At 53.5% G+C, this 10903-nt stretch overlaps 1 protein-coding gene across 1 annotated transcript in view; it reads right to left on the bottom strand.

Moving 5' to 3' along the window:
* Positions 1-324: 324 nt before the first annotated feature.
* PGM2L1 (phosphoglucomutase 2 like 1) overlaps positions 325-10903 on the bottom strand; it is a 40522-nt gene continuing 29943 nt past the window's right edge. Inside the window, exons 8-14 of the mRNA XM_069759471.1 lie at positions 10402-10499; positions 10125-10302; positions 8880-8973; positions 7122-7251; positions 6376-6565; positions 6162-6295; positions 325-4766 (exon numbers count right to left, since the gene is read on the bottom strand). Coding sequence (XP_069615572.1) covers positions 4664-4766; positions 6162-6295; positions 6376-6565; positions 7122-7251; positions 8880-8973; positions 10125-10302; positions 10402-10499 — 927 coding nt within the window. The 3' untranslated portion in view covers positions 325-4663. The remainder of the gene's footprint in view (positions 4767-6161; positions 6296-6375; positions 6566-7121; positions 7252-8879; positions 8974-10124; positions 10303-10401; positions 10500-10903) is intronic.

Genomic DNA, 10903 nt, shown 5'->3' with positions numbered 1-10903 from the left:
TCTTGGTGGAGTCGGTATCATGGAGATTGAGGAGTCGGAGGTTTGGCTTGCAGAGTATTAAGATGAGGTCTGACCAAGGAGGAGTAGAGGGGGACAATTACCGTACTTCACGTGAGCTATTGAATAGTTATAGATGTATTGCATAAGCATCTTAGACAAGAACGTAGAACAGCTCCTATAGCAAATGATGGGCATTCTATCCAGGTCCCAAGACTTTTCTCCATATAATACAGTAGTATATTGTGGATGAAGAAATTTTCTGCCAAGAGTGACCCAGAACTTCCAACAAAGATTGCATAAGTGAATTGCAAACTCACACGCAAATGTAATAACCAGAGTTTATTTGAACATCAGTAACACAATCACTATAAAAAAAAAAAAATACAACGTACTGGCAACAAGTCTGTAGAAAATCAATAAACATCAATATAACTAAGTAAACATGAGAAACAAGCAAGTCTATACAGTAATATAGATTCCTTATATGAGGATATGGGAGACGGGTATTAGACAAACATGGCTGCTTTCTTCAAAAACATTGCCACACTGGTCCATGGGTCCAAGTAAGGGTCAAATAGTAACACCACATACAACCTGCGGACAGAAGTGGAGCCGAATCTGGAAGGAAGCGGTCGTGTTTCTCTAGTTTTGACACCCTCTTTAAAGCAGCAGTGTAACCGTGTGTAGTGATTCACTGGGTTTACCCCCACAATCAGCCCAGTTCGACCATAAGGTAATTTGTCCAATGGATGGGTCATCTTTAAGGATTTAGGAAGTGGATTTTGGTGGATTAAAAGCTTTACTAACTACATCTATGGACAAAGTCTTGGATGTTTTCCCATCTTCAAGTGCACAAGATGGAGATCTCTATTCAAAAATGAATTTTCAGTTCATGACAAGATAGTTGGTCAACGACTGCCACTTAGAAGAACCCCAAGTGTCTTCTGCCCAACCATAGCTGGTTATCTGATGTCTTCAGAACAAGTGGATGTGCAGAGGAACCAGAAGATGGCAAGAACTTCAACTCAAAGGCTTGTTGGTGAGTGGACTCTTCGACAAGAATGTTGACGAAGTCTTAAAAGATTTGGGGCAAATGGAAAGAGACTGTTGTGGGGGCAGACGCTCAGTAATGAGGTTTCACGAGTACCGAAATGTTCTTATCTCAGTCTGTGTCACATGGATGAACAAGATTAAATTATAGAAACGAAGCAAAAGCTAAATCATGAGCAACCATAAAGTAAAGCATAGAACGATTATCAACCTCGTTCTCCGAAGAACCTTGAAAATTGAGGACTTTACTACAGTCCTCTCCAAAACAAGCAATAACCATAGGGTCTGTGTACATGTAGGCCCTGCTAGTGCAATATACAAACAACTGTCCTATCTTCACCTCACAACCCAAACAGGACACTAATAGATTCGACCACCCTACTTATCAGAGGGTCACAGCAATTAGTAAAAAAAAAAAAAAATTGTCAACAGAGTCAAGAATAACACACCACCAACTGCTGGTAAAGCCCGAATGGACGTGTAAACACCCACTTGGATTGGTGGAACCCTGGATCAGAACTGGGTCGTTTCAAGTATTGGTTAGATGTTTTGGTGGGAACTGCCTTAAGAACCACATGAATGGGGAACCATTGTGAAGGTGTAGAATGTATCAAGCTGGCTTCCCAATACTCATGGTCCTCCCCAAAAACATTAAGAGCCTTCAAAGGGAAACATGTCTTGAGTGGCCAATGAGGTTCACGGGAAGTAGAGAAGCAATTCTTTGGTTTTCAAACTGGGCGACACCTTCCTCAATAAATGGTACCCGGTCTCATAACACCTTGTGGGAACCACTGAAAACTAAGGTTGGTCATCTCCATGTGGGCATAATAGAGCTAATTTCTGCAGTTGAATGGTAACGTATGGTGGTCTTTTCCTGATTGTCAACAATTTAAAAGGGTTGTCCTCTACCTAGATAATAATGGGTCTATCCCTAGGATAGGTCACCGATATCAGATCAGTTTGAGTCACACCTGAGACCACCCAATGATCACAGGTTAGTACCTCTGGCATGGCCAGATGTTCAAAGTACAGAATACCCCAGCTCCATACACCATGTGTTGTCGATTCTGCAGGTCAGCTCCTACTGAAGTTACTGATCAGAGCTGCCATCTCTTGAGTGGCAACTGCAAAGTGTATGGGGGGTTGAACTCTTCTGGCTCTACACTATGAGCCTCAGGCCAATGCCAGATTTACTGACAGCTGATCGGTGGGGGACACCCACTAATTAGATATTGACCCAGCCAGTAGAGAGGTCACCCATATCCAAGCCCTGGACACACATAACCCCACTGGTCGAGCTCTGAACCACCAATACTTCATAGATTACCCAACTTTTGACCTGTCCGATTGTTATGAAAAGTAACATTCTCCAAAAAGGGGTCATCAACATGGGGTAACGCAAAAAGGACAATAAGGGATGTGGGCACTTTGGTAGCACATATAGTATTGATGGGAGGGAGCCTGACCGAGGCACACCGTCACATCCCCTCCTCCACAGCAGCTGAAATCCCAATCTGGCTATAACCTAGGCACATTGCAGCGCCCCTTAGAGGACGCGGCATTATAGTGTTCCATTGTACGATGGACGGGAGCAGCGCAGTAAGACTTCGTGCAAAAAGGGTAACCCCGGAGCGAGCATGAAAGTCAAAGCCGTGGGGGGAAGACATCACCAACCACAGTGCAAACCGTGTCAGTACAGAAGTGGAGGCCGCGCACGTTACTGCGCAGATCACCAGGCACCCAGCGACTGGCGGGTCCTCCATCGGGGGAAGAAGTCATGGCCCACCGTACACCGGGCCATCACCAGGTGAAGTCTACATCTAATGTACTGACCACGAGCCAATGCTCTGGTTACACCCAGAGCTGCAGCAAATATCTATGGCTGCCAGCAGGAATATGCAGGCACTGTGTGAATGAGCACAACCAGGACAGCAGATCTGTGCTCCCACAATGCACTGCAGCCTATTCCATTGTGTGTGACCTCTACAACTTCCACAATGCAATGCAGCTCAGTATGTCCATATTCCTCCAAGAGCTGGCAGGAAAGCAGTGTTAAATGGTGGGACACCACTGTGAATGCAGCTCTGGAGGTGAATGCAGCTCTGGAGGTGAATGCAGCTCTGGAGGTGAATGCAGCTCTGGAGGTGAATGCATGTATTTGGGACAAAAAGTGTTTTGATATTCTGCCGACCCACCCAACCCAAATATTGCATCTGTTCCCCCACAATGCACTACACCTTAACCCATAGACAGTGTGTAGTGCAAAAACGTCATCACCAATAATGCAAAGCAGCCAAATGTCATCTATAAGCTTCTATAAACCTCAAGAAAAGGGTTAATAGAAACGAGAATAGGCAGGTGGCACAACAGTAAACGCAGCTCTGGATGTGACCGGAGTAGAAGGCTCCTGGACACGGACTGTAGATCTCACTTACTAATAAACTTCTGTACTCGGCACTCTCAGGATCTCTGCTTGCTGTCAGTCTGAAAAACGCTCCTGATTACCAGTTGAGGAAAACTTTTGCCAGGACCCCGATGCAGCAGCCATGTTAGTAGTCTGTGGCCTCCAGATCGGAGCCTCGTCATCCTCCTCTTGCCCTCCAGATGGCAGCGCAACGTGCCGCTCTCCATGACCTAAAACGTGGCAACCACAGCCCGGGTCCTAGACTCGGTGTCTGTCGTGGTTTACAGTCAGTGAATGGAAGCAACGCTTCTCGCAGCTGAGGGTGTGTTACAATGTACAGACCTGCTCTGCAGACCGACACACTGTAACAAACCATGGAGCAGGTCAGGACGGGTGGTCAGACACTCGATACGAAGAATGAGGTCTCCATTCACTGACGGCAAGCAGAGATATTGATAAAAGGTGAGGAATTGAGAGGCAAAGTCTAATAGAAAGTCGCCACGATCCCGCATGTCGGGGGCCACTGGAGACCACTTGTCCAGATTAAGTCTCGGCCCCTCCGACATGCGCGGACGTCACCACCATGACTAGCGGCACCGAGCCACAAAGCAGCGCAACCTCAACGCAAAGCTTGAAAGCGAGAAAATCTCTACAACTGTGCAAATCTCATGAGCAGCAGAACAGAAAAAAAAAACGTAACATAATCCTCGCCGGCGAGAGTCCCGGGCGTCCGGCCGCCGCTGATCCTGGAGCTTCCGGCAGAAAAATAATAATAAAGTAATAACTTAACACAGAACAAAACAACGTAAAAGTAACTCAAGTTTTTCCATCTTCTTTCAGTGGTCGAGTCGTCTCCACACCGTGACCTTAAGCGATTCTTGGCCCTCTCGTGGATGAAAGAACAGTCATTCCCGCGACCATATCCCTTTAAGAACCTCAGCAAAAGGTCAGAACCGACCTCGTCTTAAAGACAATGAAAAATAAAAAAATGTGATTTGGTCGAAAGCGGACAAAACCAAACGCAAACCTTAAACTGAAGGGTGAAGGGGACTCTGGACTATCCCTTTAAGACGCACGGGACAGTGCACGGCAGACACCACCCACAATGCTTTGCATGGGATCACACACAGGTAAGTGCATTGAGTAGGTCTGGACAGTGATAGGTTCTCTCTCCGCCATTACTCCAGGGGGCTGGGGAGACGGACGCGGTCACAGGGACCTCCAGGTCAGACCGTTCTTACTGGGCTCCAGAAACTCATCCACCAGAGCCTGAATCACCTTCTTCAGCTCCTCCTCCAGGAAAGGCCGGTCCCTGCAAGACACAGAAGAGTCAGTAAGGAGGCCAACTACCCTGCTGTGGCGACCAAAACCCCGCGAGGGTCCGGGAGAGGCACCTAAAGACCCACGAGAGTACATGGGGCAGCAGCTACAGCCCCCGCGAGGGTCCGGGAGAGGCACCTAAAGACCCACGAGAGTACATGGGGCAGCAGCTACAGCCCCCGCGAGGGTCAGAGAGGCACCTAAAGACCCACGAGAGTACATGGGGCAGCAGCTACAGCCCCCGCGAGGGTCCGGGAGAGGCACCTAAAGACCCACGAGAGTACATGGGGCAGCAGCTACAGCCCCCGCGAGGGTCAGAGAGGCACCTAAAGACCCACGAGAGTACATGGGGCAGCAGCTACAGCCCCCGCGAGGGTCAGAGAGAGGCACCTAAAGACCCACGAGAGTACATGGGGCAGCAGCTACAGCCCCCACGAGGGTCCGGGAGAGGCACCTAAAGACCCACGAGAGTACATGGGGCAGCAGCTAGAGCCCCCGCGAGGGTCCGGGAGAGGCACCTAAAGACCCACGAGACTACATGGGGCAGCAGCTACAGCCCCCGCGAGGGTCAGAGAGGCACCTAAAGACCCACGAGAGTACATGGGGCAGCAGCTACAGCCCCCGCGAGGGTCAGAGAGAGGCACCTAAAGACCCACGAGAGTACATGGGGCAGCAGCTACAGCCCCCGCGAGGGTCCGGGAGAGGCACCTAAAGACCCACGAGACTACATGGGGCAGCAGCTACAGCCCCCGCGAGGGTCCGGGAGAGGCACCTAAAGACCCACGAGAGTACATGGGGCAGCAGCTACAGCCCCCGCGAGGGTCCGGGAGAGGCACCTAAAGACCCACGAGAGTACATGGGGCAGCAGCTACACCCCCCGCGAAAGTCAGAGAGAGACACCTAAAGACCCACGAGAGTACATGAGGCAGCAGCTACAGCCCCCGCGAGGGTCAGAGGCACCTAAAGACCCACGAGAGTACATGGGGCAGCAGCTACAGCCCCAGCGAGGGTCCGGGAGAGGCACCTAAAGACTCACGAGACTACATGGGGCAGCAGCTACAGCCCCCGCGAGGGTCCGGGAGAGGCACCTAAAGACCCACGAGAGTACATGGGGCAGCAGCTACAGCCCCCGCGAGGGTCCAGGAGGGGCAACAGCACTGTGAGCGTCCCAGAGCAGCAGCTACAGCCCCCGTGAGGGTCAGAGAGGCACCTAAAGAAGGTCCACAGGGCAGAAGCCACAGCCCCCGCGAGTATCCGGGAGAGGCACCGAAATACCCACAAGGGTCCATGGTGCAGTCAAGGGCACTACAGTGCCCAGGTGGTATATTAGGGAATATAAGGGTGCAAGGATGTAAAAAGTGGCCCACGAGCCTGGTCCCAGCCTTACCCCTGCCCGGGGAGCCCGCACATCTCGGCATAGTACTTGATCTTTGGTTCGGTGCCGCTGGTTCTCATGGTGGCCACGCAGCCGTTCTGGAAGGTGAAGGTGATCATCTGACTGTTCTTACTGACGGGGAGCAGCTGCAAGAGACGGTGTGGTCAGTGCCGAGAACCTCACCATGTACAGCAGGACATTATGGGACTTGTAGTGCGTCTCTTACACATTTCTTGTTCTGCTGACTGCTGTCATATCCCATCGTCACGTCCCGCACATGAAGGACGCCGTACGCCCCACACGCCTGCGGGTACTGCTTGGGGCCATTGTAATTCCGCAGACGCTCGAATATCCTCTTGATGGTGGACGGATCATAGCACAAGAAATACGACGTCTTAGAAATGTGATAGCCGTACCTGGGAAAGGGCGAGAATGAGGCCGATGAGAAAACATGGCCGACGGAAGAGGAAAAATAATGCAGCTGGCATAAGCGTGAGTCCGTCAGGATGTATGCCGATAGCAATCGTGCAAGCGGAAGGGTCGCGACGGCTCCGAGCACAAAAAAAAAACCACAGGAGCAAAAAGTTAAAGTAAAAAAAAAGGAAAATGCAAAAGTCCCTCCTTTTATAACAAGAACTCCGAAAGACTAAAAAAATTTAAAAGAAATCAGCAAACAGCAGAATTATTCTTTTCTTTAAATTCATTTAAAAAAAATAAATTTGCACATTTATTCCAAGGGGAAAAAAGAATAAAATAAAATAACTTTCAGTTGTCCGTAGTTCTGCTTTGTGACCACCAGGTGTCAGTGTTAGTCCTGAGCGCACAGCCCACGATCCCCGACTCGCACAGCCCGCGGTCCCCGACTCGCACAGCCCGCGGTCCCCGGCTCGCACAGCCCGCGGTCCCCGGCTCGCACAGCCCGCGATCCCCGGCTCGCACAGCGTTTCATGGCGCGGCGCTCCGTCTGCTTACATCTCGTATATGTGGAGGAGCTGCAGCTCCAGGGTCAGACTGACGCTGTCCAGATACGTCGCCATCTCTGCAACAACCGCGGCCGCACTCACCCCGTCCTTATCCAGCACGGCGGTGCCACACATGAAGCCTAGAAGGAAATTGGAGAATTAGGAGGAAATGATCTGCAGCAATTTCCTGCACGTCCTAAGGCTCCGCCCCTGTGGCCATGTAACTATCTCCAGCGGACGCAGATTGCTGCATGTAGACTGACAGCGGCATCTCAAGGACGCAACTGTCAGGAGAGAGAAGGGAAAAGGCTTCGCCCCTCTTATTAATCGGCAAAACCTAAATGGCAGAACATTGTTGGGGACCAAAAGAGACAGGAGGGGAGAGAGGAACGACAAAAGAGACAGGAGGGGAGAGGGGAACGACAAAAGAGACAGGAGGGGAGAGAGGAACGACAAAAGAGACAGGAGGGGAGAGAGGAACGACAAAAGAGACAGGAGGGGAGAGAGGAACGACAAAAGAGACAGGAGGGGAGAGGGGAACGACAAAAGAGACAGGAGGGGAGAGGGGAACGACAAAAGAGACAGGAGGGGGGAGGGGAACGACAAAAGAGACAGGAGGGGAACGACAAAAGAGACAGGAGGGGAACGACAAAAGAGACAGGAGGGGAACGACAAAAGAGACAGGAGGGGAACGACAAAAGAGACAGGAGGGGAACGACAAAAGAGACAGGAGGGGAGAGAGGAACGACAAAAGAGACAGGAGGGGAGAGGGGAACGACAAAAGAGACAGGAGGGGAGAGGGGAACGACAAAAGAGACAGGAGGGGAACGACAAAAGAGACAGGAGGGGAGAGAGGAACGACAAAAGAGACAGGAGGGGAGAGGGGAACGACAAAAGAGACAGGAGGGGGGAGGGGGACAAAAGAGACAGGAGGGGAACGACAAAAGAGACAGGAGGGGAAACGACAAAAGAGACAGGAGGGGAAACGACAAAAAAAGACAGGAGGGAAAAGACAGGAGGGGAAAGACAAAAGACAGGAGGGGAACGACAAAAGACAGGAGGGGAACGACAAAAGAGACAGGAGGGGAAACGACAAAAGAGACAGGAGGGGGAAGGACAAAAAAAGACAGGAGGGAAAAGACAGGAGGGGAAAGACAAAAGACAGGAGGGGAACGACAAAAGACAGGAGGGGAACGACAAAAGACAGGAGGGGAACGACAAAAGAGACAGGAGGGGAAACGACAAAAGAGACAGGAGGGGGAAGGACAAAAAAAGACAGGAGGGAAAAGACAGGAGGGGAAAGACAAAAGACAGGAGGGGAACGACAAAAGACAGGAGGGGAACGACAAAATACAGGAGGGGGGGGGGAACGACAAAAAAGACAGGAGAGGAACGACAAAAAAGACAGGAGAGGAACGACTAAAGACTGAAGGGAAAGAGACGACAGGGGAAAGAAAAGACAGAAGGGAAAGACAAGACAGAGGGGAAAAACAAATGACAGAAGCCCCTTCCATCAAACACCTTAGATGCTGCAATCACTATTGGCTGCAGCATCTTCTGGGGAGGGGTCAGAGACCACCCGACCCCTTCCAGACTCCCGATATGTGCCCAGATCCCAAAGGCTGTGAGCAGCACCCAGGGTATCAGGAAGGCAGCGCAAGGCTCAGCAATCTGCACCAGATGTCATGAAAGGGGTTAATTTCTTTACAGGGTGCATGAAAAGGGGTTGGTAATACTTAAGACCCCCTACATGGGGTCAGTCACTGACCTATAGATTCCTCAAAGGCAAACAGGACGGTCTTCCTCTGCTCCAGGAGGGTCTTCACTCGGTTCCCGATCCATTTAAACCCTGGCAGTGTCTCCTGTAAGAGAAGAGGGCACGCTACTGGAACCTGCACCCACTCCACAGGGGCGCCAACCCCACCCTACTACAGGGGCGCCAACCCCACCCTACTACAGGGGCGCCAACCCCACCCTACTACAGGGGCGCCAACCCCACCCTACTACAGGGGCGCCAACCCCACCCTACTACAGGGGCGCCAACCCCACCCTACTACAGGGGCGCCAACCCCACTCTACTACAGGGGCGCCAACCCCACCCTACTACAGGGGCGCCAACCCCACCCTACTACAGGGGCGCCAACCCCACCCTACTACAGGGGCGCCAACCCCACCCTACAACAGGGGCGCCAACCCCACCCTACTACAGGGGGCGCCAACCCCACCCTACTACAGGGGCGCCAACCCCACCCTACTACAGGGGCGCCAACCCCACCCTACTACAGGGGCGCCAACCCCACCCTACTACAGGGGCGCCAACCCCACCCTACTACAGGGGCGCCAACCCCACCCTACTACAGGGGCGCCAACCCCACCCTACTACAGGGGCGCCAACCCCACCCTACTACAGGGGCGCCAACCCCACCCTACTACAGGGGCGCCAACCCCACCCTACTACAGGGGCGCCAACCCCACCCTACTACAGGGGCGCCAACCCCACCCTACTACAGGGGCGCCAACCCCACCCTACTACAGGGGCGCCAACCCCACCCTACTACAGGGGCGCCAACCCCACCCTACTACAGGGGCGCCAACCCCACCCTACTACAGGGGCGCCAACCCCACCCTACTACAGGGGCGCCAACCCCACCCTACTACAGGGGCGCCAACCCCACCCTACTACAGGGGCGCCAACCCCACCCTACTACAGGGGCGCCCCACTCCACTAACTCAGACTCAACGTCTCTGCAATGTTGCAGTCAATGAATGAAGCCCCTGTAGAATCCTCCCGGCTGAGGGTTTGTTACAATTGTACCCAGTTTGGACAATTCTCTGTGGAGGAAAAACACATCAGAGGCACAAATCTCTCCCCAGGAGTCCGGGGTCCACTGTAACAAGCCCCCATCTGCAAGCATTGTCTGATGAGATGGTGAGAAAGAAAAAAGTCACATTCCACCACCCCCCCAACACAACGCGACACCTTCCTGCTGACGGTCTCCACACCAGGACGCACCTCATACTGGAATCCCTCTTTGGCGGCCACCGCCCGCAGGATGGAGGAGGAGACGGCGGTGCCCAGCATGTGAACCTCCTGCACCTTGGATGTCGGGCCGGACTTGTCCCAGCAGAAGAACGTCCACCACCCGAGGAGAGCGGCCAGCTCGTTCCCGGAGAACACCCTCCAGCGGCCCCTGGGGAGACGTGCCGGTCAGTCAATGGTTAACACCTTCCCTTCCTCCCAGCTCATCCACCGCAATCAAGGGGTCACGGTATACAGGTGGGCTGCTTACGGATCTCGACATTCGGCAACGGCCAATCGATCGGCATCGGGGTCCGTGGCCAGCACCAACCGGGCGCCCTCCTTCTCGGCCAACCTGAGAGACAGCTCCTAGGACGAGCAGAGCGCGCAGCGTTACTTGGTTATGGGGCGGCGCTGTACCGATCCCTAGAAAAGCTGGGTGGACGACCTGTGCAGTGGGTGCGGCACCGATCACGGGGGGGAGCGGCGGCACCGATCACGGGGGGGAGCGGCGGCACCGATCACGGGGGGGGAGCGGCGGCACCGATCACGGGGGGGGAGCGGCGGCACCGATCACGGGGGGGAGCGGCGGCACCGATCACGGGGGGGAGCGGCGGCACCGATCACGGGGGGGAGCGGCGGCACCGATCACGGGGGGGAGCGGCGGCACCGATCACGGGGGGGGCGGCGGCACCGATCACGGGGGGGGAGCGGCGGCACCGATCACGGGGGGGGAGCGGCGGCACCGATCACGGGGGGGGAGCGGCGGCACC

The sequence above is a fragment of the Ranitomeya imitator genome, chromosome 3 (genome assembly GCF_032444005.1).
Source record: "Ranitomeya imitator isolate aRanImi1 chromosome 3, aRanImi1.pri, whole genome shotgun sequence".
Classification (NCBI taxonomy): Eukaryota; Metazoa; Chordata; class Amphibia; order Anura; family Dendrobatidae; genus Ranitomeya; species Ranitomeya imitator.
This window is presented reverse-complemented; position numbering and strand designations above follow the sequence as displayed.